The sequence below is a fragment of the Balaenoptera borealis genome, assembly GCF_965194805.1.
Source record: "Balaenoptera borealis genome assembly, chromosome: 3".
NCBI lineage: Eukaryota > Metazoa > Chordata > Mammalia > Artiodactyla > Balaenopteridae > Balaenoptera > Balaenoptera borealis.
The window spans coordinates 181,045,562-181,072,590 of record NC_138866.1 but is presented as its reverse complement, the minus strand read 5'-3'; the positions used below and the strand labels follow the sequence as shown (position 1 = coordinate 181,072,590).

The following is a 27,029-nucleotide window of genomic DNA, read 5'->3' as shown; positions in this document are numbered from 1 at the left end:
CACATGCGTGGTTCTCAAGTGTTCGTCAATGGATGAATAAATGCCTAAAATCTAGTCATGGTTCCGTCGAGCCTTAAGGATAAGCCCCAAATTCCTTAATATGCCCCCCCCATCCCCGCCCCTTATCTCTCTGGTGTCATCTCCCACCTCTCTCTTTTTTAAATCATACACTCCGTCAAAGTAAAGCACGTATGTTTTCCAGAAGCCTCTGTAGCTCTTGAAATCCCTATCATGCCCTTCACTCTGTCACCCTTTTTCCTCGGCTAAACCCTATCACGTTTTAGGTCTCAGCTCGGGCTTCGCTTCTTGGAGAAGCTGTTCTTGGTGGCTACACCTTCCTGCAGCCTTAGGTCTTCAGCAAGCAGTTCAACGCACGAACAGCTTTCCCAATCACCATCCATTTCAATGAGCTGACAACTTATTGGCCTTATTGCTACAAGCTCCTTCATCTTTTTTGTTCCCAGACTTTAGCATGATAGTCACTGTCTAGTGTATGCTCACTACTATGGAGTGCAGGAGTCATTGAACAGTAATATATAGTTGGTAGTTTCACAAAAGCCTTGGCAACCAACACGAATCTGTGACGCCATTGATTCAAATGATGAGTCTAAACAAATTACCTGACTTTGTTCATCAGTTGAAACAATGGAATGAGCATTTTGTAACTATTACTGTGAGCATCAAAAATGTATATAAAGAGTTTTAAGGGTCACAGATGATAAGGATAGGAAATCACTATAAACAAAATGTAGGATCTCACCCCCCAAATATATTTCTAAAGCTTGATGACTGAAGTTTAGTTAATGAGGGGCTGCTGGGGGAACAAAACTGGGTTCTATAAGGTATTATACTCATCACAGATAAGGGTTATTGTTTTCAATAGCTTCTCTATTTTTTATAGAATATACTTCACAGTTAACTAAAAAGTTTGACGTTAAAAGCCAGTTTTTAAAGATCAAAGATCTCACACAACCATACAAATATTTACTTTGTAAGAATAGAAACCTAATGCTCAGTAAGCTACATGTGTAACAGCGATTAACCTAAAACTTCAAGCAGGTGCCAAACAGATGAAATAGTTGCCAAAGCTCTTTCACTTGATCAAATTAGTACATGATAACACACAGCATTCAAACACAACCCTGTAGACATGTTAACTAAAATCTCCAAATTGTTTTTACAAATGAAACAAAAATATTGCTATCAATACGATACAATTATAATTCTTGATATAATTCAAGTATTAAGGGATTTGGGATCATAGCCATTATTTATGGAAGTCATACTATGTTTAATCCTTCTAATAATTCTACAGTTAGTTACTATTCTCTCTCTTTTGCTGTTTAGATGAAGAAATGAAACCGTATACAAGCCCCATATCCCTGTCCTTTGAAGTCAAAGGCTTTTGCTTTAGTCTCCCAGGCCTCCCTTGAGTCTCTAAAGGCTGGCTCAAGAGTTAATAATTAGGAATGTCAAGATATAAAAACAAAGAATAGCTGTTAGGCTGGAAAACTGGTAACAATTTAGACTATAAATCCACCACATAGCAGAGTCACCAAACTCCCAGTTCCCTGAAAGATAGAGATAAAGGCCTGACACATATCCCTTAGTTGTTTTTAAGGAAGCAGACCCCCTCCAGATGAAAACTGCTGACAGCAAGAACGAGAAGGTTGAAACCAGAAGGTTGATGGTGCTTGAAACTTGATGCCAACCAATCCAAGAATTGTGCATGAGCTGATCACACACCCTAGGGCCCCCTCCCTCACACTGCCTTTAAAACCCCCTCCGTGGAAGCCAATGGGGAGTTCGGATCTTTTGAGCATGAGCTGCCTGTTCTCCTTGTTTGGCACCCTGCAATAAATGCTGTACTTTCCTTCACCTCAACCTGACGTCAGTAGACTGGCTTCACCGCATGCAGGCGAGGGGACCCAAGTTTGGTTCGGTAACAGAAACTGGGCCTTAAAGAGGCTGATGACGTTGCTTGTGGTAACAATGATGCAAAGCCAGGAGTTTTTAGAGTCTGCAGACACCAGAGCTCACGTCCGTGAAAAGAGACCACAGCCAAAACATTCGTGCTGACAGCCTGTGGAATTTTTAACTCAAAACTTTCAAAACAAATCCTTCCATACCATGAAATCACTAAGACGGCAGCAGTGGCTACTGGTGACACGTGTCTGTATTGTCTCTGCGCTATGACACATAGAATTATCATCTAGTTAGATCTGCTCACCAGCAGCCTCAGGAGAGAAGGGTTTAAATGGCTTCAGCTCATCGGCGATGCACACACTTACCTAAACTTGACCTTGTGTTGGATCTTTCTATTATGGCGTGTTTACTGGGATTGTTCAAGACAGAGCGTTTGGCCAGTGAGATGTCAGCGGTGACCCTTGTGATGGAAATCCTGTTGGGGAAAAAGCAACAGAGGACTCTGAGGTTATTCATTGAATAAAAGGGGACAGAAGTGCATGCCCCAAACTCATCCAAGTATTTTATTTATATTTATATATATATATATATATATATATATATATATACACACACACACACACACACACATATATGTATATGTGTGTATATATACACACACACACACACACACGCACACATGTACATACACAGTGACCATATTTTCAACCCAAAAAATGTTGGGGCACTTAATCGTTCATTTTTTAAAAATCCTGCACTTACCTAACTTAGCATTTATTGGTTGCTTATCAAGTGCCAGGCATGCACTCAGCATTATTTCATTACCCAGACTATCTCATTAAATCATTCCAAAAACTTTATTTATTTAATTTAAAAAAAATTATTTATTTATTTGTTTTTATTTTCGGCTGCCTTGGGTCTTCACTGCTGTGCGCAGGCTTTCTCTAGTTGCGGCGAGTGGGGGCTACTCTTTGTTGCGGTGCGTGGGCTTCTCATTGTCGTGGCTTCTCTTGTTGCGGAGCGTGGGCTCTAGGTGTGTGGGCTTCAGTAGTTGTGGCATGCAGGCTCAGTAGTTGTGGCTTGCAGGCTCTAGAGTGCAGGCTCAGTAGTTGTGGCACACAGGCTTAGTTGCTCTGTGGCATGTGGGATCTTCCTGGGGCAGGGATTGAACCCGTGTCTCCTACATTGGCAGGTGGATTCTTAACCACTGCACCACCAGGGAAGCCCAATCATTCCAAAAACTTCAGCGGAGAGGATATCCTCCCACTTTTGCTGATGAAAAAGAGTGACTCATAGGTAGATCGTTTCTCCACGGCTATATATTTACAAAAAGTGGTGAACCTGGGATTTGAACCCAGAACTCCTGACAGCCTATATTCTTAGGCCCTGTGCTATAATCCCTCCCACAGTATGGTGCTGTGATAGCCATGAGGAATAAATAAGAACAAGACAAACAAGGTCTTCCTCAGTGCTGAGAGTCTAGTAGCAGATATGGGTCATAAATAAGAAAAGAAATTAATAAAATGATTACAGGTTAAGATGGCTGTTCAGAAGAGGACACAGAGGGTGCTGTGACAGACAGTCATGAGTTGTGGGGGTCATTTTAGACAGGCTAGAAATGAGAGCAACAAAATCTGGGAGGTGGAAAGAGTAGATGACTTAGACTGGAGACTTAGCCGAATAAACAAGCCAGCAGTAGGGAAAGTGCAGAGCAAAACAGGGGACTCACAAAACCTCTGAAGAAGAAGGTGAAGGGGGGACTAAAAACAAGAGATTTGGTTAGAAGTCTGTTTCATAGTTAGATCCCTCCGCCTCCCCTCCACTACATCAAGCCACAAGGTGGCCATCCTTTTCCCATGTGGTGTGAGACCATAAGTTTAGTCTCTCCAGGCAACAAAACAGAGGGCATCTGGCCAGGGGATGCTACATAGAGCAGGGACAGAGAGAAGAAAGGATGCTAAATGTTGAGCCCCTAGCCCTCTTCCTCATCCTAGAATTTTGGTAGCCAAGTTTATATCATCCAGGTGTCAAGCATGGAAGATTCTTCTCTGGGGAATCTGACCACCACACAGAAAAGACCCAAAGATAAGGACTTTGGTGGTTTCCTATGTAGATTGTCCAGTGAGGTTGTCCTACAGGGAGACCCAAAGGGGACAAGCTGTACCTATGAGCACAGAATTTCCAGTTGATTCTTTGATGCCCTGTTCTTAAATTTCAGCACAGCAGTGTTCCTTGGGCATCTTAGGGAAACTTCTAACATGAGAGACCAAAACAAACTGAAAAAAATCAACTTTGACTAACACCTAACGTTGAAAGCTAAGAGATGATTATATCTATGAAACTAGAACAAACTTCTATTTAAAGACTCAGACTAAGAAAGAGTTTTTGGAAACTAAAAATATAACAGTAGAAATGAAAATTCAAAAGAGGGGCTTAGAAGACAAAGTTAAGGAAATCTGCTAAAGAGTAAAACAGAAAAGACAAACAGATGGAAAATCAGAGAAGAAAGGCATAAAAACTAGAGAATAACCCAGGAGGTTTACTTCCAAATAACAAGAGTTCCGGAAATAAGACAATAAAGAAAACACAAGAGAAGTTAAAAAAAAAAAAAAAAATTCTAGAATTAAGAGTTTGATTTTCCAAATGGAAAGGGGGAGTCCAGCACAAAGGATGAAACTTCTGCATCCAGACATATTCTTATAAATTTCATGACACTGGAGACAAAGAAAAACCTAAAAGCTTCCAGAGGAAAAGGCAGGTCCCACACAAAGGGCCAGGAATGGAAATGTTTGTACTTCTCAACAGCAAGAATAATTAACACAACACTGTAAATCAACTGCAATAAAAAAATATTAAAACTGAAAACAAAACAAAACAAAAAACACAGCAACAATGGAAGACAGAAGGCAATGGAGCAAAAATCCTTGAAAATTCTGGGGGAGAATTTTCTAATCAGAATTCCATAACTATTTTAGCTATCAATTAAATGGGAAGGTTGACTAAAGGCACTTTAAGACGTTCAGGGTCTCAAAAAGTTTTAATGTCCTCTTTCTAAGGAAACTATTGGAGGGTGTTTTTGACAGAAACAATGGGAGTAAACCTTGAAAGAGATCAAGTGATCTAGGAAAAAGGGGTTCACACCCCAAAAGAAGGTGAAAGGCATCCCAAGGATAATAAGGAGAGATGTCTCAGAATGACAAATGTGCACTCAGCACAGAGACACACCATCCAGACCCAAGCAGGACAGAACATTCCTGGAGAGAGGTTCAAGAAGGCACAGCTGAGGGACTACTGGATGTGTATGAATATATCGTGAGGAACTTGAGACAACCAGGGGAGAATGTGGGGCTCAACTGGTGCCAACTATATAGAAAATTAAGCACGTGTAAAAAGCAAAATTATTAATCGCACAGAAACCACAAAAAAAACACACAAGAAAAAAGTAATGTGAGTATATGACATGGCTCATTGAAATTTTATTTACATGGTCATAATGCATCCAATATACGGAAGCAGCCAAAATTATGATTTAACTGTTGGGAGACTGGAGGATGAGATGGATGCAGGTGCGTGTATGTGAGAGCGAAAGGAGGAATATGCACGAGAGAGCTAAACAGTCTTCACGGCAGGAAGCCCAGAGATAATGCCTAGCAGTGAAAACTCAAGCAGCAAATGAAGCACATGATTTAGAGGCAAGGAATAAATACCAAAAGATACAGTTAAAAGAGTTAAAACTAGTTGCCCTCTGAGAGCAGGACATTCAGTAAAGTGTGGAAAGGGAATTACTGGCTTTTGCAAAAAAGAAAAAGAAAAAGAAAAAAAAAAGAAAAAGATCTGTTGATCTATATACTGTAAAATCCATCCTTTACTGTGTACACTTCCCTGAATTTGGACCAATTCATAAAGTCCTGTATCTGCCAACACATTCATGATGCAGGACAGTTCCATTGCCTGCCCCACGCCTCCCCTGTCAACCACGGAGCTGTTTTCCATCCCTATGGTTTTGCCTTTTCCAGAGCATCACTGTAGCCTTTGGAGCTGCACCTCTTGCACTTTGCATAATGGATCTGAGATTCGTCCACGACGTTGTGTGTATCAATAGTTCATTCCTTTTTATCGTGGAGCGGGACTCCTATTTATAAAAAGTAAGTCTATTTGATTAAGCTTTTTGTACTTTGATGACAGTATTACTTAACGTGGAAAAAATGATAACCAGAAAAGAGATACTAAACACATCAACTTAAACATATTTAGTTTCATTATGACTTCCCAAGGCATTCACAAGTGAAACCAGACTGCTTACGTGGTTCACTCTGTAGGCTGTGGAAGGACAGCCACGGTTCTATTGCAACTCCTTAAGTCATTACTAGAGGTTCCGCCAAAAACCAGACCTTGAATGTCCTAAGGGCCAAATTCTGGGGACAATTCACCATAGAGGAGCAGTCCTCAACCCTCACAGTGTATCGAAGTTGCCAGAAAAGATTTTACAGTTACATGAAGTCCCATCCTAGACACTGGGTTTCACTTAGTCACAGGTGGGATATAAGTCTTTGGTGGTTTTTTTGTTTGTTTGTTTTTGTTTTTAAACCTCTGCAGATGATTCTAATATGCAGCCAGGGTAGATAGCCACCGGTTTAGAAGAAGCTGTCTCACATCTAAGTACATTTCCCACCTGACAAAGTGATGTAATGTTTTCCAGGATGACTGATTTCCAGGAAGATTCCTTCACACAAGGTCATGGACCCATCCCTACAGAATTCAGTATGCATTCTGAATGCTTCTGTGTCAAGAGCTGACATTTTCAAAATCACTGGAGAGGACAACCGAATTCATCACTGACGGTGGCTTTCCTTCTTGCCCCCGATTTTCTTGTTAATTTACCTGTCGTGCTACTAGGTGAACAGGAAGATTGCTTTGTTCACGGGATGACACAGTTGTTTAGGGTGGATCCGACTGTAAATGGGCTCCTCTACTGCACATAACAGAAAGGATAATGATTCATCATCTCTTCTTTGACCTGACACACTTAATGCTATTTTAACAACAAGGATCATGATTCTGACAACTCTCCAGGGCTTCCACAAATGAACCTAACCGGGTTTCAGACAGAAAAGAATTCCTGTCAAGAATCTTTTCATCCCCAGCCCTTCCTTTCCTATTTTCTCCCTCTTGGGCTTTACATTTTTTTAAAAAATAAATTTTGTTTATTTAATAGATAATTCAGGAGTCATTCATTTTTCCCTTCTAGAATTACATGTCTATTTAGAATTGGACACACCTGATACTTGTGATGAATTTCCACCCTCTGTTGCTATCTGGCTGACCAAAAGCAGACACTGAATGATTCAGTAACTCTGGATGTCTTGCCTTGAGTAAAAAAGTTAAAGTTTTTTGCACGGCTTTTTGAAATTCTCCCTTATGGACCCTATTACTTCCTTTGAGGATCTTTAATTGGTGATCACAGGTCTAGAGTGTTGAACTCCAGTTTTATGAGTTCAGATGAGCCAGGGCAGATCCACTCATAAAGCCATATGGAAATTACTTCTGGCCAGAAACAAAAGACTGATACAACATTGAGATATTGCCTTTGTTTGTTTCTTAAATGAAATCAATCTGGATGGCTGATACTTTAGAACATGGGTCCAAGGTACACCCTATGGCTGGAATCTATCTTCCAAGTTCAAAACTTAGGTTGAAATAGAAGTGGTAAGTCAGGAAACCCCATCTCATTTCCCCATCTTTGGCATTTAGAAAAGGACAGTGGGTTAACTCAGGCACGGAAAGCAAAGTGCCTAGTCTAGCAGAATTTTCTGGGTAAGCACACTTGTGTAGACAATTCCAAATGGTGATAAATGACAAAGTCAAGAATAAAGAGGTGAAAGCTCTACATGGGCCCAATTAGAGGTATGCCTTTTATACGTGGCCAGAGCCTGATAGCCTTGATCAAGCCAAAGGTCCAAGGACCAAGCTGTGTTTCCTGGCATGAAATAAGTTATATTTCATAAAGTTATGAAAAACAAAAATATCTAATTAGGAGCATTTGGTTAGGTAGACTTTGATTCTAAAGTCTTTTTTTGAAACATAGATTCTATTTTTTTCTTGAAACATAGATTCTATTTTTTGTTTTCTATCTCTCTGTCCTTTGCTTGATGACTAACAATATTTATCCTGCTATAAAAGTTTCCCTCTTTGCCCGCCTCCCCTCCTGACTCCTGCTGTGGAACAGCTGGAAGAAGGACTTTGGTCCTTGTCTTCTTTGAAGAAAGAATTCAGCAAAGAGACAGTGTTTATTAGAAGCAAAGTACGTGTGGAAGAGCACACGGGCGAACTTGGCGTGAGCTGTGTGCAACTGGGGTGGCTGAGGTTGCTTATATGGGGGCAGTTTTCCGGGTTGTCTCTGGCCAATCATCTTGCTTGTGCCCACCTTTGGTCTGTCAGAGGGCAGTGGGAAACCAATTGTGGCTGCTCAGCCTGGGGCCTGTCTATCTCCTACCTCATGACCAGAAGTCAATATAAATCATTAACAGTTGTAGGAGCCTGTGTGGTCAAGGAAGAAAGTAGTCAACTGAGAAATCTAAAAGAACAGTGAAACCTACAGATTCCATCTACTGTACTCGTAACTGTCAGGTTGGAGAAGAAAAGGAATGTGGAGAAGAGAGGCACCCAACTTGTCTCATTAAAAATACAGAAGTAGGGACTTCCCTGGTGGCGCAGTGGTTAAGAATCCGCCTGCCAATGCAGGGGACACAGGTTTGAGCCCTGGTCCGGGAAGATCCCCCATGCTGCGGAGCAACTAAGCCCGTGCGCCACAACTACTGAGCGTGCACTCTAGAGCCCGCGCCACAACTACTGAGCCCACGTGCTGCAACTACTGAAGTCCGCGCACCTAGAGCCCGTGCTCCGCAACAAAAGAAGCCACCGCAATGAGAAGGCTGCGCACCGCAACGAAGAGTAGCCCCTGCTCGCCACAACTAAAGAAAGCCTGCGTGCAGCAACGAAGACCCAACGCAGCCAAAAATAAAACAAATAAAATAAATTTATTAAAAAAAAAATACAGAAGTATACCCTCGCTCTTTGTGCTCCCAGGTCCCCAATAATCTATTCTTAGTTTAAATTTGGAAGTTTCCATTTTAGACTCCAATCCTATCTTTGATGCTTCGGAAGTTGGCTTAACCTTTACTATGGTGTCCACTGGTTATTCGATTCAAGGCTTCCTTTCAATAGACCCTAAGTAAACTCCATGAAGCCAAAGCTCTCGTCTGATTTTGCATCTCACGATGCTTGGCTCATAGAATATGCTCAGTAAGTATCTGCTGAAGGGATGGAGAGGGAAAGGACTGGATTAAGTCCAAGCTGATTAACATGACACACTAAAGATGGGCCCGGCTTTGTTATTGGTCACCCCCTACCCTAGGGACTTCACCTGAAGACCTCTAGGTGGCTTCCAGGATGCTGTGTCACACCTTGATGGCTGCACACACTTTAGACCCTCTACTGGACATGACCTTCTCCTCCTAACTCACTTGGTAAAATCTTAGGCACCATTTAAAACGCTTCCTGGATGCTGACATCCCTAAGTCAGTGTTAATCCGTCTTCCCTTTATGCTGCTGTACCTTGGACACATACGTGCCGAGCTGTCTTTTCATTCACTTGATATTTTACTGCTCAAGGTTTCAGTTTATGGTTTACACATGAGCTCCTCACAGGCAGACACGGTGAGTGGCTTCAACATCTCTGCATCCCTCTAGCAGACATGCTTTCACATCCATCCATTCATTGTTCACGCTGAGGACTGTTCTAGGCCTTGAGAACACCACCGTTCACAAAACAGATTAAAACCCTTGCCCTCGTGGAGCTTATAGTCTAATTGTGGGAGAATGACAACAAAGGAAATTAATAAATAAAACTCATAAAAGAGTTACGGGGAAAAAGTCAGGGAAGGAAGAGAGAACGTGCGTTTGTGTGTGTGCGTGCGCGCACGTATACCAAGGAGAATATCTGAGGGAAAGTTCCTAGCACAGGAGCTGCAAGTGCAAAGGCCCCGAGGTGGGCATGCATCTACTGTCTGGAACACTCATAGGACAGCAAGGAAGTAAGAGGCAGGAAGAGAATGAGCAAAGGGAAATGGAGTACGAGATACAGTCAAACATAAGGAGGGGGTGGGGATGTGGATGGTCAGACCATACAGGGCCGTGTAGGCCACTAGAAGGACTTTGATTTTCACTCTGAGGGAAAGAGAAGCCACCTGATGGATCCGAACAAAGGAGTGATGAGATCCAGCTCACAGTGTGACAGGGTCGTGAATTGAGACCAGACTTGAAGGAAGCAAAGCTGGAAGCAAGGATACAAGTTAGGAGGCTATTTATTGCACTAATCTCGGGAGGAGATGACGGTGTCTCAGACCAAACGGATAGCAGAGGATGCGTGAGAAGTGGGGAGATTCTTGATATATTCTGAAGAGACAGACAACAGCATTTGGATGTGGAATGTAAGGGGAAAAGAACAGTCAAGGACGAGTCCATGTTCCAGGGCTGAAGGTCTTGGGACTGAGAGACGAAGAGGTATGGATGGAGAGATGGAAGACGGAAAGGGGCAGGTCAGGGATGGCGGGAGTTGGGAGGTCAAACTTGAGAAGTCCATGAGACACCTCAGTGATGATATTGCCCAGACAGTAGGACATATGGGTCTGGGATTCAGAGGAGAGACCAGCAAAGAAATGCTATTTAAACGTCCGACGTCGAATGGAATCACCAAAGGAGGGAGTGTGGATAGAGGAGAGAAGACAAAGGACAGCCCTGGTCTCTCCAAGATGTCACACTGATGATGAAGAGCCAGCCAAGGAGACAACGGAGCTGCTAATCGGACAGAAGAAACCCAGAAAAGTGTGGCTCTAGAAACCAAGCAAATGAAGTATTTAAAAGAGGATGGAGTAGTCCGCCATGTCGATTAGGAGGAGGGCTGAAGATCCCCTCCTGGATTTATCAACGTGAAGGTCACTGGTGATCTGACGTGACTAGTTTGGGGTAAGTGATGGGGAGGTAACTGGAGTAGGTTCAAGAGACTCAGGAGAGAGCAAGTACACACAACTTGTTCAAGGAGAGTTGCTATAAAGAGAAGAAGGAAAACGGGACAGCTAGAGGGGCATATGAGGTCAAATTTTGCCAAAGGGGTAACAACTCCATTTTTATATGCTGATGGTGTTTCCATTAGAAGGAGAAATACTGCCGAGGAGAGAGGGCAGGGCTGTGATAGCTGTGTTGGTGTGGGGATGGGGAAATGGGATCTAGCACCCAGGTAGGGGGTTGGTCATTGCTCACAGTAACAGGAGAAAAGGCAGAGCATTCAGGCAAATACACAAGGCGGGATGGGTGTGGTGGTGGGATCGCTTGGACTGTCTCCTCTGTTTGCCTCTGTTTTCTCAATGAATAGGAAGCAAGTTCCCGGGAGAGCTCGAGAGGAGAAGCGTTTGATGAGAGAGGAAATGGTGTGAAAGCCTTTTAGAAGAGTAGAAAAGTGCATGGAAGAGGCATACAGAGTATGATTTCTGGGCAGCATTGAGGGCCAGCTGATCATGAATTTAGGGTGAGCTCCGTCAGCAGGGGTTTGGCCAAGTTCAGCTTACGGATGAAGGTGTAAGAACAGAGAGCTGACGATGTGCCGAGCAAATACGACAAATACTGACTGAATCCGATCGAACTGAACGGAACTTTCTTCCTGTCACCACAGAGACTTCAGAAGCGAGTTTCCTCTTGGGATCACATGCCTGTCCCACCCAGGTTTCATCACCTTCACAACAAAAATCCACAAAACCCAGAATTCTGAAATACTCACCGCCCTTCGAATCTGTGTTTTAAAAAATCGAACAATGCTTTTTGCATCATATCTGTGACCTGCAATTGAGTAAGCAATAAGAGACAATAAAATATTACTAATTATGATAAAACAATTTTACTACCTTTAAGAATGTCTGAACACCTGGGCTTTCCACTGGGAAAAAGTAGCATGTGGGGTTGCCCCTGTTTTCCGTCGCTGAGCTCTGATACAGTAACAATCAAAAAGACAAAGATCCCCAAACTCACTCTCAGAGTGACAATTAATGATATTGCAAGGGGTTTCAGTCATTCTGCATGTGATACTCTCTCTCCAGATTGAGTCAACTGTAGCTCACAAGGCAACAGCCAAGAAAACAAAATAGAACAGAACAGGTAGCAATGTACCCTGTGGCTTGAAAACAACATGCTTTGCTGCCCCAGCTCTTTTCTAAGTTCAAGAGTCAGGAGAGGGAGGTGGAGTTGCAAAGCAGTTCAGCATGCAAGTTCAAGGGTACTCCAGAGGGCAGCTACCTACCTCGTACCCCTTCAGAGAGGGGCCCACCAGGACCACAGGTCGCATAGAAGGGACCACGTCATAAGGAGAGGTGTGCTCTGTCTGCAGAGAGAGAGGAGATGCCTTCAGATGGTTAAAAGGCAGCAGCAACTCAAATATTTTATGTATAACCTGTACTGTCTCAACTCTGCTATACGAGGCACTACCTTTCCAGACATTTCCTTTTTTTTTTTTTTTTTCACTTGCCTCTTTTTCTAAATAAACCCAATCCGAGACTGGGTGGGTTTATTTCCCTCACGTTTCGAAGTGATTGAGTTCTCTACAGTTTTCTGGCTCTCCTTAAAAAACGCTCCTGACGTTCCTAAAGCAGGAAGGGCTGCTTTTGAACAGAAGCTAGTTGGTAGAACAGACAGAAACATGCCTCATGCAGGAGAGGTGCTTTTAGGCTTGACTGGAGGTTAATATTGCTTTTCAGATGGCATTTGAGTTTTCTCAAGAGTCGAGCGATCAGACCTCACGTGGTTAATTACAAAGAAAAGAATTTGGTTCTTAGATGTTGGTCTTACCTGGATAAAACCTCATTTCAAAACATTACCAAATACTTGACAGTTTCTATTTTGCTGTGAGAGTTTAGATGAGCCCGCGTGCTTGTTCCAGTAGACGGAATCACGATCACTATTCACAGCTGAGGGATTCACATTTTGAGATTTTTGGAACTTAAACACTCACAATGTAAGGTTTATGTGCCTTGGAGGGAAGGTGGTTCACGTGTGTGTGATAATATATCCAAGCAGGCCTCCGTGGCCTCAAAAGCTTCACTGTCATCTTGCACATCTCATATGCTTCTTAAGAACCGTTTAGGAGGTTCTGTTACATAACTAATTCATGCCCTCCCACAATAATTTAGTTCTTTTTTAGAAGAGCAGGGGGAGGACCAAATTTTGTAGCAATTTCTAAAACTTGCAACAATTTTCAGCTCTCCTGCTTCCAATAAAATAATGAAAATAAAGCTTTTTCCAAAGATTAGATAACTCATTTGTTTGATGATCTTAAAATCCGCTATTTTAATAGAAATGTTAAAGTGACCCAAAAAATGACTTTTTTTTTAATGTAGAAGAAAGAGCTATGGCCTGAGACACTGGGATAAACAAATCATGGTGACAGGAATGTTCCTGCATTGAGGAGTGTCTGAAAAAATATATATTTTAAGAATCACACAGACCCAGAGAAAAATCTCCAAACTATTTGAAGAATTTGATACACATCGCAAATGTGAATGTCATTATTGCACCAGGCTGGTGCTCAAGAACATGTCACTGATGCTTAAAATGGCCCTTTACGAACTTTCTGACTTTGATCGAATTTAACTTGCTGGGGGGAAGGGGGAGGGGATGAAAAAGCATTTCAAATTCAAAAGGTTCCATCTGAGCTTTTGCCAATAGTCACAGACAATCTAATCCGAGGCGAGAAAATATTACTGTGACTGTGCTGTCAGATTTTACTGCTGAAAACTTTAGTGTTCAAAATGAATTTTAATAGACACAATCAAGGTAGAATACATTTTTAAACAGAAGAAGAAAAAAAAAACCAAGACAAACATAATACAGTGACAGCACAAATGCCACACAAGCACCACTCTAAAAGCAACCTAAAACATGGAAAACAATCTTATCATTGCATCTCAGGTTGTTTCTTTTGGTTTCTGAACTCTACATTGAAGCTGACCACATCATCAATAACATAAGAAGAATGAATACCAGTGCCGAAGGCATCATAAGCATATTCATGAAATGATTACATTAAATTAATTCATCAAATTAATTCATGAAATTATTGCATTTATACCACCTGGGATTATGTTGAAAGTGTTTAGAAACCAAGTCCTTATAACTATGCAGTCTAAGAATACCTTTTCCACTGTTATAAGTTGCACGCATTTTAGGAACAGCTCCCAAGAAATTTTATTTCAAGTCTTTAAATATGCAGTGGCCCAGTATTGGACAGGTCTTGGGTTCCTTCGATATGTGACTGCAAACTAGCAAAGTGTCACCCATGCTGGTAATCAATCAGCCTCTTTATCAGTAGGGTAGCAGAAATTACCTTATTTGATGGAATATTGGTACTTTGTGCTCTATGGGTCATGACACCATCCTTTTTATCTATCCTTTCCTGCTAAGTGTAATGTGTTCCAATTATTTAGTGGAAGAACTACGATAAACATTTTTCAAATTTTGGAATTTAAGAGTCAGCAAACTTCAAAAACCTATCAACGAACGTGGTTTTCGTTCCTGTCGCTGTTCTGTAAAGCCCAGAGCAGCCGAGCAATGCTGAGTTTCTAGGTTTCTGCTGCTCTGAACACTGTTAGTCATGTGGCTGCACGTTTTAGCCGTGACAAGAAGACAGGACCACAGAAATGGACCCACTGTCGTGGATGGACATCCAGCTGGGGCTCTCGGTGTTCACACAAAAATCCAGGTGTCTCAGTTTGTGCCTGGAGTGGCTAGGTCTTCCATGATGAAAGCAACCATAATTTACTTAAAAAAAAAAAACCCGAAACACAGTTCAGCATCTGACACCTCACTGATGACTCAGAGTTCCTCCACAGGGCAGAATCCTTGTGCACAGAGAAGAGCTCAGGGCGTGGACAGTTGAAGGGGGAGTAGATTCCACTCCACCCCTGCGTGCCATGAGAGGTTGTGCCGGACTTGCTGACGTCACAAAGAATAACTCTAAAAAGACAGCACAGCACAGCGGGCGGTGGGCAGTGGTGTGTAAAAGAAGGGAAGGAAAGAAGGGGATTGTAGGGGAGGTATCCTTAGAAAATAGTGCTTTGGAGCTACAAAATGTGCTGGAGGAAACAGACTTTGGAATCCGTGGAGCACAGCAATACCCCAGTTTCCAGTCAGGAGACAAAGAACATCACTGGGTAGCATCTTGGTCAGCCAGTGGCAAAGGCTCTACGCATAGCCACCGCGCCGCCGTCCGATGGGGGACGCTGAGGTCTGAGTAACATCGGGAGAGGGTTTATATATGACAATAGGAGAAACTCACAGTAAACCGCCAAAACAAGCCTGCAGTTTCCCACTGGTCTTGTTCATCGGCAGATTTTGCACCTAGTGCGTCAGAAGTCTAAATGCTGACTAAATTAAAAATTGAAGAATTGAAAAAAATGTTTTAGTACAAGCTATGTATCTGGATATCATAAATCAGAATCTAATGATGGTTTTAATAGGCTTGATGATCAGTTAAATTTCTGCAGAAAAGAGAGACAGAGACAGAAGCATGCACAAGAGAGGTGCATTTCATGGAGGTGTCAGCGTTTGACGTTCCTTGAATGTTGGAACGAATGCCCTTGGGGGGTAGATATTATTCCATCAAAAAGGCTAAGTACTGCAATGGTGCTTTCACAGGTCACTCACTGAATTTAGTTGGTTGGAAAATGCATGGACTCAGTTAGCGGCTTGGTAGGTTCTTTTCATAGGACAGAACTGATTGTATTGAATAAAACTGTGGGATTGAATGCTAATGATGCCAGGGGCAGGATAAACACAGCTTATGTCAATGTGAACTTACCGATTTCTGCTTCTGCTTAGCTACAGCAGCATGGAAAAGAAACAAAGAATAACAAAGCATGCATGTTATTGGCTTTATCAAGGACGCAGACAGTCCACAGGACTAGAAATGTGACGTAGTGCAGTCGAGCACGTGGACAGACGCAAGCTTGGAAGTTCATGTTACCTTCTTAAAGAAGGGCATTCTTTTCTCTTTGGAGTGGGGTGACGTTACACTGTTTGCACTGGGTTTAGGGGAGCGGTGGTTTGCTGGAATATCATTGTCTTCTGCATCTAAGCCAGTTGCATCTATGTCTATAGCTATATACAGACAAACAATTCAAAAATCATCAGGTAGACAGGAGAGGAAAAATCGGTTATCAAAAAAATAAAACGAAAAGCAAACAAAACTAACCACAGTCAGAGATCTATCATGAGTGCTCAGCACAGTAAACAAAGTAAAATTTCAAGGTAAAGCACATGAAGAACGTAATCAAATCAAACAGAAAGATGCTCTCATAATATCTGTGTGCTTGGACACATCAGTTTCATGCTAAATCTCTCGAGTAAGATTTTTCAGAGAAACGAGTTTTTAATTTGTAGTTTTGTTTCAAATATAATATTGATATTTTCCAAATCAACTGTCTATGAGTAACAGGACAGAACACCTTCACTTCTTCCCAGAGCTTAAACCAGCTTTCAGATAATCAGCAACTACATGGGAAACCTTTATCACATTGTGCCTCTGATTTCTTATTGCGCTCGGTTTTGTGTGAAAATAAGGGCAGTGTGAAAAGGTTCACCGAAATTACAACAGGCACTTGAGGGAAAGAGAGAATAGAAAATCCTAAACCCAGCAACACAAAGAAGTTATACACAAGGCAAATGATTCTGGAGGGACCAGGATGGACCAGATTAAAATGATTTCACGATAATGTGGGCACCTCCGAGGCAGGCCTGATTGAAGACTAATTAGAAACCACTGGATCCAATGATGTCCAAATGAAATGAATCTTATACAACGACCTAAGGCGCCTCCCGATGATGTTATATAAACTCACTGGGTTTACATGAGAGGCAGTGAGAAGGGCAGGCAGACCCGAGAGAATATGCCACCGACCTCCTCATCTGGAGAATGAGGGGTTTAGATTTGTGGTTCCACGTGTTTTCAACTTTATAACTCACGGGCCCTGAAAACAGAGCACTGGAGAATTAAGTCTCCAATGAAAAAAGATCCAGCATCTCACTGTGAGGTTTATACAGTGCATCCACACGTGATCAGTAGAGAATTTGATACTCGGTAGAATCAGAGCTGGAAGGCATTTGAGAAAATCAACTGCAACTCTCTTATTTTTCAAGATTGAAAAGAAATTCTCAGAGTTGAAGGGACTTGTTTTTGGTGAAAACTTGGAATCTAGCTCTTCTGCCTCTGTGATGCTGTACGACTCTCCGGCCGAGGTCCTGCCGCAATCCCGGTGCCCTCATCCAATTCCCTAAGCTTCCCAAGTGGGCTCGTGTCCTCAGTGTCAGGATTCAGGAAGATATTACAGAGCTGAGCTCACTAGAAAATTATTGTGTCCTTTAGGTGAGGTCAAGTAGAAGAAGAAAAGAAGAAATCTACTCGTCCCAGGAAAGCATCATATCACACATGTAGCTCTCTTTAACAAAAACCACAGTACATTGAGACTTAAGGACCAAATGACTATTGTGAAAGGACGGACGGCTCAGAGTTGCAAAACCTTAGTTTCCATTCCCTGTGAAACATAAGCTGCCCTGGTGCTCATGACAGCCGCCCCGAACCTTTCCAAATGACTGGAGATCATCTGACAGGCATCACGTTATTTTTCAGTGTTGAAGTTATTACGGATATTAGATGATTCACTCAGCCTTTCGAAAACTAGGCTCTCCTGTTGAATTGTTCCTCTTCGTTTGATTAGGTCGAAACGCTGGGATGGAGCGAACACCTGACATTGTTAGCACAGTGTTGCAAATGTCAGCTCTTGCTTGCATGAAGACGAGGTAAGGACGCTTTTCCTCCAGTGACAGTCATAACAGAATGAGTTCATTTCAGGTATATAGTTAGGCATACCTGGCAAATATGCCTTTCTCCTTGCCCCATCTATGCCTTTGCATAAGCTAAGAGGTTCAGCACGTGTTGTACAGTGGAGACATTATGAAATGTGCCCAGTGGTTTGAACTGATGCTGACTTGTATACCACCCGATGATGCTTTTCCTTGAATCCCAATTTAGGGAGCATGTTATTCATGTCTTCCTGGATAAGATGGAGAGGATCTGGCTCAGTTCTTCATTATTCCTATTGTATGCCTTAAGCCAAATCAAACAAGTTTCCCTTTTGGTGGTCAATTCCCACATGCTCCTACCTTTCTAGTCTTTTATGGGGCTTATAAAGGCCACATTCAAGGGACAGTCCCCTTGAGAGCCTCTCTGAAATTGAGGATACCTAATGGCCTGTCAGCGTTGACAGGACCCTGGGATGGCAAAGTTCATGAACTGAATTTTATGATTTGTCCATTGGGTTTTTTATTTAAAGGAAGAGTGGAAACGCGTAATAAGTTGAGCTGCGCCATTGCCCAGATATTTGGCTGCCCCCTCACATAGCCTGAGTCAGGTTTGAAACTTACCTGTATTTGGACACAAGGGCTCAAAATCCCAAACTGAGGACTTTGCAATTTACTAGTCCTGATTTTGGTTAACTGAAATCTAAAAGCATCTGGGTTTGCCCCGAGACACAGAATCCTAAAACATTTGGCTACTTTCAGAACACGTTAAAGAAGTTTACTATGCATTAAGAAGCACCTTCAACTCTTTTCATAGTTCTGTATACTTTATTAGGCTCAGATGGTTCTCCTTATACTGAGAGATGTGAGATTTTCCCCTTTCTAATTTCATACTTGCATTGGCATACCTTGGCAAACCTTATTAGTATTTACTTGGGAAAAACTGCTTCCTTTAAAAAATAGCTTCTTTTCTTCACTAGCACGCTTCAGTTTAAAAATTATTTATTTATTTATTTATCTGGGCAGAGACCCTTGGGAACATTTTTTGAACTCTAAATTTAAACGTAATCTTAGACAGTTGGGTCGAGTTGAGTGGCATCCTGGGGCAGCGCGTGCGGACACATGTGTAGGTATGGGGCATGCGCTGTGCAACCAGCTACTACCTCACTCCCCAGGGGTGAGGTGGAAATTTTTCCTTTTCCACATCCTGGAGAACCTCCAATTACATTTACTCCGGGCAAATGCTTCTGTTCTTTAGTCTCGCAATGAGTGAGGTGAATCGTAGGTAGGGCCTCGGGAAACAAAGATGATAATGATAATCGGAGGCCATCCACATTTGATAGATTAGGCAGGTTTCCCTGCAGGCGGGATGGAGGACTCTCTCTGTAGAATTTTCTGATGTCTTCAGTTAAGTAAGTTGTAGTATTGATACGAAAGTTATAGCAGGAGCCTGATGGACCTATTATACATTTTGCAGTTGGTTAATATTTCCTGTTCACTTAGTCACAGTGTTTTCTACTCTTGGGATTCAGAAAAGTGATTCCAAAGTCCTGTGTCTGTATAAAACTCAGGGAGTAAAGTTTACAATCTCCTTTTTTTCTTTACACTGTGTTTTTTATTTTTTTTACCAAGTAAAAATGTCAACACTTCCACATTGTAAGGCAAAGATGATGGAGAGATTGTTTTCCGAAAACAAAAATTATCCATGTTTTAAAGAATATAATTCGTAGTTAACTTGTCTTTTTTTAAATTGAAGTATAGTTGGTTTACTATGTTGTGTTAATTTCTGCTGTACAGCAAAGTGATTCCGATATATATATATATATATATATATATATATATATCTCCTCTTTTATATTCTTTTCCACTATGGTTGATCTCAGGACATTGAATAAAAAATCATCTGTATTATATGAAACTCTTAATTGAACTTGATGTTTAGGAATGACTAACATCTGGCTACAAAAATGAAATGTTATTTTCCAAACACACTAACTTATCCTTCAAGCTGCACGTGCCAGGTCTCGTTATGTGGCCGAAACGATGAGAAGGCCACATTTCGCTTAAAGGGAATGGAAAACCCCTCCTGGGTGACGGAAGTGGGGTTGACAATCTGGGGGTGGAGCTGCTACTTTATCACAATGTGAACTGGCATTTTCCCATTTCTGGAGCCTTGTGACAGTCCTCAGGACTCTCCGGGACAGTTTTGAAGACATAGAGGAAGAGTATAAGGTTTGTATCATAATCCCTGCAACTCCACCCATTTGAGAAGGAGCAGAGATAAGCCCCCTTTCACCTGGGCATTCAGGGAATATCTACTCACCAGCCATCAAGAGAAGACATCAACCTCACATCATACCTAAAGGATCTCGATGCTTCATTTCAAACATACTATTTTACTTAATTTTGGGCAACTCAGAATTATTGCTAGTTGTAACTACATGGTTTTGGAAATCAGGATGCCTTCTAAAACTATTTCTTATTGTGCTCAGATTTTGCTCACTCCACAGGTCCTCTAGTTTTTACTAAGAAGCCCGGGATTGTCTCTAAAAGCTGCCAGCATCCGGGAACAAGGCACGATCGTCAGTAACCAGGGGGATCCTGCTCTTAAGGCAGTCAGATTGCAACTACGTTGTTCCTTGACTTCTCCACAGATGCATGCTTCTCTGTCTTTGACCTCTTCCCACTTCCAGCTTCCTAGAAATACACAAAAGCTCCACTGGCCAACCCTTATCATGTTACTCTGACTCTCAATTGCACCTCTTCGCAAACTAAGACTCTGATCATGGGTTTTCATCCAATTCGACCAATTCGTCTCCTATGTATATAGAAGTCCAAGTTCAACACAGAATGGCAGAGTTGCCAGATTGAGCAAATACAAATTCAGTTAATGAATTTCAGCTAGACAATGAAAAAATTTTCAAGTATGTCTTGTACAATATTGACTCATACTAGAAGTATTATTCATTGTTTATCTGAAATTCACATGTATGTTGGTGTCCTTCTTCAGCACTTTGGAAAGAAATCAGTACTCACTCTTCCTACAAGCGTGGCTGCAAGTGGATGTTCATCCATTTACTGCCCATGACACTGCCGGGGACCATGGCGGAGGGCAGGGCTAGAAAGTCAAATCCGCTCATCACTTTGATCATCTAAGCAGTGAACACACTGACATCGTTTCTTTTCTTTCAAAGCCAGAAAAAAAGTTGCCCAAATTGTTCCTACCTCCAGGTGGCCATTCTCATTTCTGATCCCTTTGAACATCTCAAGGGTTAACCTAGTGATTCAGTCTATGGAAACTCACACAACTAGGTAAAGATGGAGGAAAGCATGAAATGCAGTATGTACTGTTCAGCACTTACTACCTACTTACCAGATGATGGAGGTGTAGATTTTCTGGAACTAGGTACTATGTCACCCAAACTGGATGATGAATTTCCTCCTGATTTACTGGAGTAAAGCAAAAATTTATATTACAACTGACACTTACTTCGGAGATTAAAACATTTGTAATGCTCAATAAACATGATTACTCATTATGTTTTTATTGAACTTTAAATCTGTCTTGCCTCCAAGGAGGCAAAGAGTAATTTCCCAGTGGAGACTCCTAGAGTCCTCGACACAGCCGTGTCAAGGTCTCTGTTGCAAATTCAAGGATTAATTTGAAAAGGCCCTGAGAGAATGGAAGAAAACTTGGGTACTTGCTGCAGTCCTCAAATTCTCTGCCAGGATCCCAGACAGATAAGAGCAAAGATTTCCTCTGCTTCTTATTTTCAAGACTCTCGGAAGCAGTGCACAAACCTGCAGGCTAACAGCCAAACTTCTTGTTTAACTCTTGTTGGGCTCCTGCTCCTTTGTCTTAGCTGGCTTCTTTTTTAGTGTACTAAGATGGAAAGTATTCAAGTTTTTACAAGCAACCTATTAAAAAATCCCCAACAACACAGCTATGCTAAAACCTGCCAACCTTTAAAAGACACACGAGGGAACACGAGAAAGTGTTCTATGATTTAACCCTCAGAGTGTATCTGGAACATTCCTCAAGCATGGCTGAACGTGGAGGATTCAGCTTGGTTCATTTAGGAACCATCTGAACAGCATATACTTCAGAACTACCAAATTCTACCATTAATCCAAGACACGCTTCAGTGTCTCAGAAACTTTGGGGTTAATATTAGAACAGTGGCATTTATGTTTTTACCAGTGGCCAGCGTGCTAAATAATACACCACACGGCCCCTTCACAGAGGTGGATGGAAAGGAACATTTTAAAAGAGTGACACGGAATTTCAGCAAGACAGTCTCATGGCCAAATATTTATTGTCATAGCCAAGCCAGGGTCTAGTGGAAAGAATCCGCTACATTGTCTATGCATCCAAGGGTGATATTTAATATTTTGTAAATATATACATGTATTTACTATTTCATGAATATTAGTATGAAAATATAAGTTCCACTAAAATACCAGTGACAGGCTGAATTTTACTGCTACCATTCTGGCATTTTAATGTGTAAAAAAGACAAACATCAAAAGCTTTAAGCAAGAACCAGGAGCCCTCTGTATCTTTTTAAGGTTCTTAAAAGATATCCCAGCACGTTTAATAAGGATACCAGATGATATGTAAAAGTAATAAACAGTGGTATTTAGAGAAGCCATTTCTGGCAGTTATACAAGAATACCCATTACCAAGACCAAAGCATTTTCTTCCACAAGTTTTTTTTTTTTTTCTTTTTCTAAACTGCTAAGTCTATTTCCAGTTCAAACTTGGGTTTGTTTTACATTCTCTTCGAATTTCCGTAACAGTCAAAGCATTATTTGAATTGTGTAAAATTGTGACAAACATTGCAAAGAGTTAAAACGTTCAGAATGCAAATTTGCCCTTCATGTTTAATTCTATAAAAATGCTATGTTCTTGAGCTGTGCTCCAATTCTACTGCCTTTGATTTCTGCTGATTTTTTATAATTTACACATCTGAGTTTTATAATACTGCTGAATTCTAGTTATGCCCTCAAAACATAAGTGTATTTAAAATGTTCGGAGACAAATGTAAAAACCTCTGAAAACAAGAAGAAGTATTTTCCCCTACGTAGGCAAAAGCTTAGGTAAAGAGACAGGACAAAATAAAATCCAGAAAATCAAAGGAAAATGAATATGGTTATAGGAAAGGTAAACGAGTTCCTTAGAATAGGTATGAGGTGTTACACTACGCAAATACAGATAATTTATAGTTCTTTAAGGAAAAAATGCAATAGCAAAACAATACGGCTAATACAGTAAATAATAACAGATGGCAATAATAATAACGATTTGTTCTGTGCTTGCTTGGTCAGGCCCTGGTTGCACGATTTCACAGCACAAAGGCCTCTGAGGTCAAGCTACAGACAGATTGATTTTGTTTACATCCTGATTCTACCTTACTTGCTGTGCAACCTTGGTCAAGTTCCCTAAATTCTCTTAGCCTCTTTCCTCATCTGCGAAGAGGAGGCCCAAATACCTACCATTCCTGTAGGTTCTTATAAAGCTGAGCTGATCGCTAACGGCTAGACCAGGGATTCCCCAGCTGGGAGGCAAAGGAAACCCTGCCTTCTTAACAATTTGGCAAAAATGTCTCCCATCCTACTCCTTGAGAAGTAGTTTTCCTTTCTCAGTTTGTATATGAAGAAGCACAGAAAGATTTTATTAACTAGTATTAAGAAACCATTATCAATACAGAGAATAGAAAAAGATACAATAAAGCCAATACAAGACTAGAAATCAAATAAATGGTATCAGATCTTCAACGTCCTAGAAGAAAAATGCCCAAGCTTTGTATATCTACACGCATCTACTTTTATATGACTAAATGCATTCACAATCTGAGGGTCCCCAATAACCCAGGGATTAATAAAAGTCAAATATGGGCTAGAGGTCTTGAAAAAGGGAAGAATCCATCTGAACTAAAAGAGCCTGAGAGTTATAAAATACTAGTGAATGAAGATGGGTGTTCCAAACCACAAAGCATCTTCTATTTGACTTGTTTGTGGGCACTTGGAAAAATTCTTGCTAACACTGATATATGGTCATTGACAAAGAATTTTGCATTACTATGGAAAAAAATAAAATGTGAGCTTCAGAAAACAGAAGCCTAGCTACTCACATTAAAGATAAGACTTGCCAGTAACACATCCTTTCACAGGGAAAAGCAAACCATGTTCTTGGACTTGTCTGCAGGGGGGTCAATTTAAAATTCACTCCATATTTGAGGAGCCCTTCTAATGATTCTAGTGAGGGGCACACAGCCTCAAGAATCCCAGGAAAAAAATCATTTGGCCCCAGCCTATTACATAACTCATCTAATTGCTATCTGCAATGACAATTTACTAAGTTTCCCTTTAAGTGTTGAGCAGTGGGTAGTACTGAAAATTGAGTTTCTTAAGTGAAAATGAAATTAAAAGACCACGAGAGCTGCTCTTTGCTGAAATGTGAGATGGTCATTTCTGAAACGTCTTTCGGCCATGCCAGGCAGCTGTGGACATTGGGATTAGTCACCAGGATTGCTCGATGCCAGAGTATTTTCAGCAAAAGATTAAACTTCAGAATTTCCTCTGCACTGAAGCCTGAATTTAATACTCTATGACCTTAGCTCTTTTCATTCACGATAATACTTAATTTGACTCTCTCCAGAAGGGGATGAAAATGAGAGGCTGGATGAAGTTTTTTAAATGCAGGATTTGTGATGCTCTCACCAGTCTGCTTTTTAACACATAATAAAGATTATAGAATACAGCAACTGACGGTACATGAATGATAGTACAGTCTGAACTCTGACACAAACACTTGATATTTTTCTCCTACCTGGAGTAGAATTTCCCTTGCTTGGCTCTCTGTTCATGCTGTAGCCTCATATTTTCTAGCTTGACTGGGCTTGGAATGAATCCGATTTCACAGCCTTCTTTAACCAATCGCCCTATCCACCAGTCATTGTTAAATTTCTAAACGGAAAATCAAAATTGTTAAAATCAGTGCACAGAAGTTAAACAAATCTTCACATCCTTTTTCTTCCCCATTAACCATTTTCACTGGAGATAAGTATTATGGCAATTACAGTGAACTCAAATATCTCAAGTCAAGAAACCCTGTTCATGTGTTGAGTAAGCGAAGAGCAAAGTATTTTCCGGGAGCTCAATAATCCATCTCCCGCTTGACTCTGCCTTCACTTTCCTGGCCTTGAGACTTTCCTGAATTCCACTGCAGCTGCTGGCACCATGAGTAGGATAAACTCTTCTTGTTCAAAGATTAACAGGTCTTCCTGACAAGAGACTAGCAGGAACTAGGGAGCGTTACAGAGGTCTTCCTCTTATATAATCAGATTAATTAGAAGTATTAAGAGTGAGTGATAAATATTGACATCGACATGAAATATTTGAAGTCAGAGCAAAATTTACCTTTGTGCAAACAGGTTTATAATGACCACAGTCCGGCGTTCACAAATGACTTCTCCACTTATGTGGATGTTGGCAATTTCTCTCTTGTGCCTGGAATACCTATCCTAAATCTTTAGGATATGGTTTGATGTCCCTTGGCTGAATAGTATTTTTCAAGCCTGTTCTCGAACATTTCAAAGAAGAATATCCACTCTGTTTTTCTTTGCCTTCTTCTCTAAGCATCAGCCCTTGGGGATGAGAGCCTGGATTCATCTAACTTCCTGTTGTAAAGTGAGATTCTACGCATGCCATACTTCAGAAATTTTTTGCTGTCTCCCCTTCCTGGCCAAATAGAAATAACAGCTCTTTTGAAAAGTTAAAGAAATGGCAGGCTCTACATTCTCTTGTCTCTTTTCATTGGCGGTTATCACCTCTTGCTTACAGCCTTTAGTGCCTGAGCAGTTAAACCGACATATGCTCCATCCTATATATGATAGTTTGCCCCTGCTAATCCCAAACTCCCATTCCTTCCCTCCCCTACTCCCTCTCCAAGAATATGACAAAGAATATATATATGTGTATAACGGAATCACTTTGCTGTACGGAAGAAATTAACACAACATTGTAAATCAACTATACTTCAATAAAATTTTTTAAAAAATCCTTAGAACCGTAAAAATTTTTTTTACAAATGCTCCCTAGGAGAGACTGTCCCCCAGATGGAAGTGCCCCAATTGTAAATTCCTGCAGGTTCAAGAAAACCTCATACTCACACACCTAGAACATCATGTAAGGGGAATTTCTGGCCATTTCATACAGTGTTCTGCAAAGCAGGCATTTGATAAATGTTGACTCAAAATAAACCTTAATTAAGAGTGAATTTTTCCAATTTACAGATTGAGTCACTGTTAACAAAAAGTGGAGGCTTTGGCATGGTGGAAAAGGGATGTTCCTGATATCTGTTTCTTGCCTTGTTGGCTCTGAGTGCATCCATTTCCCCTTCCCCTGCAGAAATTTACCACCAAAGAAGGAGAATGGGCAAAAGTGGCCTGAGTTTAGACCCTGCTAGCAGAGAGGAGAGATCATGAATTCTAGATACTATTATTAAACCCTCCCCAGATGGTTAAACTTGGGACACGAGGGGAAAATGACACACGGTCAAGGTTAAACATTAACACAAAAAGTACAGGTTACGTATAAAAAAAGGATCGTCTACTCCAGTGGTTCTCAATTTCTGGGTCACAGAGCCCAGGGGAGCCTTGAGGTTATTCCAAGAGGCCTGTGACTTTTTTCTTCTTTAAAAAGGTTATATTTATATTAGAAAAGCTTGAGAGGCACTGATTTCATGTGTATGTTATCCAACCACAGCTACACGCCATGCTATTTCACAGCAATGAGAAGTAAGAAATGATGCTTCAAGGTAAAAAATTCATGTGGATAGAAATTCCAATTATTCTCCTTACTTCCTTAACATGCAGAAAATCTTTTGCTTCGAATGAGATGGCCATGCCTGGCACCGGGACGTCGTCTTCATGGGCTGCACTGTAGCTGACATTTGTCCGGACTGCAAATGCAACGGGCTTTGTCTAAAATGGGAAAAGGAAGGGAGAAAAAAATTAAAAAAAAAGAAAAAACAGCGTTCCCTCTCTTTCCCCCTCAAAGTACAAACATACACTGAATAACTGTTGTCACTGTTGTTGCTTTTCCCAACTTTGGTTCTTTATCACAAAACAGCTTATTAGTATTTACAAACCTTCAAGCGCTCAGCTATACTACCCATTTCCTAACTAGAAAAAGGCCGCTGT

At 41.2% G+C, this 27,029-nt stretch overlaps 1 protein-coding gene across 7 annotated transcripts in view; it reads right to left on the bottom strand.

Annotated features, from left to right (window-relative positions):
- The window catches only part of CACNB2 (calcium voltage-gated channel auxiliary subunit beta 2), a 422,488-nt gene that overhangs the window by 25,618 nt on the left and 369,841 nt on the right, over positions 1 to 27,029 (bottom strand). For 4 of the 7 annotated variants that reach the window (XM_082385441.1, XM_082385442.1, XM_082385445.1 and 1 more), the window contains 7 exons: positions 26,688 to 26,810; positions 24,656 to 24,792; positions 21,197 to 21,273; positions 15,992 to 16,125; positions 12,275 to 12,355; positions 11,759 to 11,817; positions 2,292 to 2,401 (listed from right to left, as the gene is read on the bottom strand). In XM_082385441.1, coding sequence (XP_082241567.1) covers positions 2,292 to 2,401; positions 11,759 to 11,817; positions 12,275 to 12,355; positions 15,992 to 16,125; positions 21,197 to 21,273; positions 24,656 to 24,792; positions 26,688 to 26,810 — 721 coding nt within the window. Of the gene's footprint in view, positions 1 to 2,291; positions 2,402 to 11,758; positions 11,818 to 12,274; positions 12,356 to 15,826; positions 15,847 to 15,991; positions 16,126 to 21,196; positions 21,274 to 24,655; positions 24,793 to 26,687; positions 26,811 to 27,029 lie in introns of all 7 variants that reach the window. The other 3 variants (XM_082385443.1, XM_082385446.1, XM_082385447.1) reach the window with 1 other exon arrangement.